Consider the following 2484-nt stretch of genomic DNA (forward strand, 5'->3'; position numbering starts at 1 on the left):
TATCGTGGTTCCTATTCAACTCAGCAACGCTGGTGGGGCGCAGTACAATGTTTTCTTTCAACGCACAGGGCCGTCGCCTGCGTCTTCCTGGAACCAGCTCCACGTACTTGTCTTTCACCGCCTCCAGAAAGCTCCCAGAGGTAAATGCCAGTTTACCAACCCTCTCCAATAACGCCGGCACAAATGCGCTCCTGGAAAGCAACATCATCCTCATCATTTCAGACAACGACTTCACCTTCGACACCTGAATCATGGCGGAATTCGCGAAGTGTGTGGTAAGATACCCGTTGTAAAATTTCTCATTCCCTCCCGGACTCAACAATCAAACAATTTTCACAAGCTTGTAAGACACATTTGTCTCAGTCCAATCGACCGCCACTTCCACGCGCATGTAATACTTGGCATTTAAAGCGTTGATACTTTTCACCTCGTCGTTGGCGATACTGCGCTTCTTCCAAGCACGCCCACTGAAGATGGATCGTAATATCGGTCCCACATCATCCATGTGTTTTTTGGCCATCGTCCAGTACTTCATTTGCTCCTCCGCGGACTCACCACGCTTCTCCCAGGCACACATCGCCTTCACATCAATCTCGTCCGGGCGATTCATAACGAGTTGGTTTCCACCCATTTGTTTCTCCCACGATTTGTAGTTATCTTCTTTTGGGGATAACAACACAATGACGCCCCATGACTTGGAGGGCGGATAACCGCACGACGGCTCACGGCCTTCTTTATCCACGTCGTAGATAACAAACCCCTTCAGTTTGCGCTGCCTAACCAAATCATCCATAAGGTTGCTGATATTGATCTCATCCATGTATTTTGTCACCGTTATCGTCGTTCTGTCAAACACGTACGCCAGATCCCCTCCAAAGCAGTAGACAACGACGTGGAGTTGCTTATCATCGTAGTGCAGCAGCTGGTAGAGGAGGTATGAGCCGGCGCTCATCGACTTCCCGATACCGGGCGTTCCAAGCAAAACACGCCGCCCCACACCTAACTTTTTTTTATCCTTGCCGTCTAACAATTGGTTCAGATCGCCCTGCACTATCCTCCAAACACGCTCCACCTCAGAGTTAACGTAGCAATCCTTGGTAGCTATTCTATTCTGCGCCAACGTGCACGGCCACCCCTTCTCAGAGGTGAGTATCATCAGCCTTGGGCGCGGTGCACGAGGCTGGTCTGCAGCGGCATCCAGTTCAAAAGTTATGCCCTGCGCCTTGTACACCCACGGCTGTGTTGGTGGCTGGCCCTTTTTTCACCTTCATTCGGACCACCCCTTTCTCACCTTTGCCCTCGGGAAATTCCAAGACGTGGCTCCACCTCGCGTTGAAAACAGAGTCGTAAAATCCCTCCAGAATCACCGGTGCAGCTGGGGCTGCTTCCCGTTTTGCCTTTTCGTTTGCCTCCGCCGTAGCAAGGGCTGCGTCAAGCTCCCCCTTTGCAAAAAGGGTAACCGTGTTTTTCTGTTCAAATTCCTTTCATTGAGCGAGAGAAGACACGCCTTGGCCCGCAAGCTTGCGTGCGTCCCGCAGGAGCTGATACGCTTGTGAATTAAGAATTCTTCGTAGGAGCCGTTCGTCACTGATGCAATCCTCAGGCCCCTGAATAAACGCCCCCAGTTTTACACCGCGGCCTTCATCAGCCACAAACTTGGGACCAAGGTACTTACTAATGAAGTCGTTTAGCTCCATTTGTTCTGTGGCATTTACTCCCTCCAACAGCACATCTTCGACGCTGGTGGCAAGTGTCCACTGCTGCTTACTTCGCTGCTCCCTCCCTTGGCCCTGTGCGGACTGCGCGCCACCGCCGGACACGCGGCGCCGTTCCATCAGAAGAAACGATGGGTGGAGGACCCCGCGCACACCGCCGGCGCGCGGCCAACGGGCACACGCGTCGCCGACGCACAGTTGCGGCTGTGGAGTGCTGCGCACCCCACGCGGTCGCACCGCGGCAGCTCTCGCCGCGACAATTGAGACGCACAGCTTTTGCCGCATTGCAACGTGAAATCGCACAAAACCCCGCCACATTATCGATATCTTCTTCACTCAACTGGTGTGTGTGTCTGTGTGTGTTTGCCGTATCACTAGCACTAAAAAAAGAATTCTTCACAGCCACAAAAGAGAGAGAAAAAAAAGAGAGAGGCACAAACGAGACGCACCTCCCCAACGCCCCCGCAGCCACGCAGCGGGAGGACGGACGGCTGGCGGGGCGCAGCAGGCCCGGGCAGCAACAACTCACTGCGGCCAGCTGCGCCAGTGAGACGCACACCCGCAGAGCGGCGGATCAAACGCGTCGCGTGGGCCGCACGAAGGCAGAACTCCACGGCAGCGGCGGCCACCCCCCGCCTCTGCGCCTCCGTCACGGCGGCAACAGAATAACCGCTCGCGGCCGCACTCCCCTCACAGACACACGCACATGCGGAGGCGAAGAACACAAGAGCAGCGCGCACACACACAGCCGCAGCGAGAGGGAAGTGGC

General features: G+C 55.0%; 3 protein-coding genes across 3 annotated transcripts in view, besides 1 other annotated feature; all 3 read right to left on the reverse strand.

Annotated features, from left to right (window-relative positions):
• Positions 1-322: 322 nt before the first annotated feature.
• Tco025E_08570 (retrotransposon hot spot (RHS) protein) lies at positions 323-1156 on the reverse strand (the record flags this gene model as incomplete). Its single annotated transcript, XM_029375415.1, has 1 exon — positions 323-1156. The coding sequence occupies one exon, from the start codon at positions 1154-1156 to the stop codon at positions 323-325; it is 834 nt and encodes a 277-aa protein (XP_029224512.1).
• Positions 1157-1484: 328 nt separating this feature from the next.
• Positions 1485-2033, reverse strand: Tco025E_08571 (putative retrotransposon hot spot (RHS) protein; the record flags this gene model as incomplete). The annotated part of the gene is made up of 1 exon (XM_029375416.1): positions 1485-2033. The coding sequence occupies one exon, from the start codon at positions 2031-2033 to the stop codon at positions 1485-1487; it is 549 nt and encodes a 182-aa protein (XP_029224513.1).
• Positions 2034-2058: 25 nt separating this feature from the next.
• Positions 2059-2081: a microsatellite.
• A 283-nt stretch (positions 2082-2364) lies between these two features.
• The window catches only part of Tco025E_08572 (retrotransposon hot spot (RHS) protein), a gene marked incomplete at both ends in the record, with an annotated part of 576 nt that continues 456 nt past the window's right edge, over positions 2365-2484 (reverse strand). The window contains one exon of the mRNA XM_029375417.1: positions 2365-2484. This exon is cut by the window's right edge and continues 456 nt beyond it. Within this exon, the coding sequence (XP_029224514.1) occupies positions 2365-2484 (120 nt within the window).

The sequence above is a fragment of the Trypanosoma conorhini genome, assembly GCF_003719485.1.
Source record: "Trypanosoma conorhini strain 025E chromosome Unknown Tco_14.4_contig_00815, whole genome shotgun sequence".
NCBI classification, from domain to species: Eukaryota; Euglenozoa; class Kinetoplastea; order Trypanosomatida; family Trypanosomatidae; genus Trypanosoma; species Trypanosoma conorhini.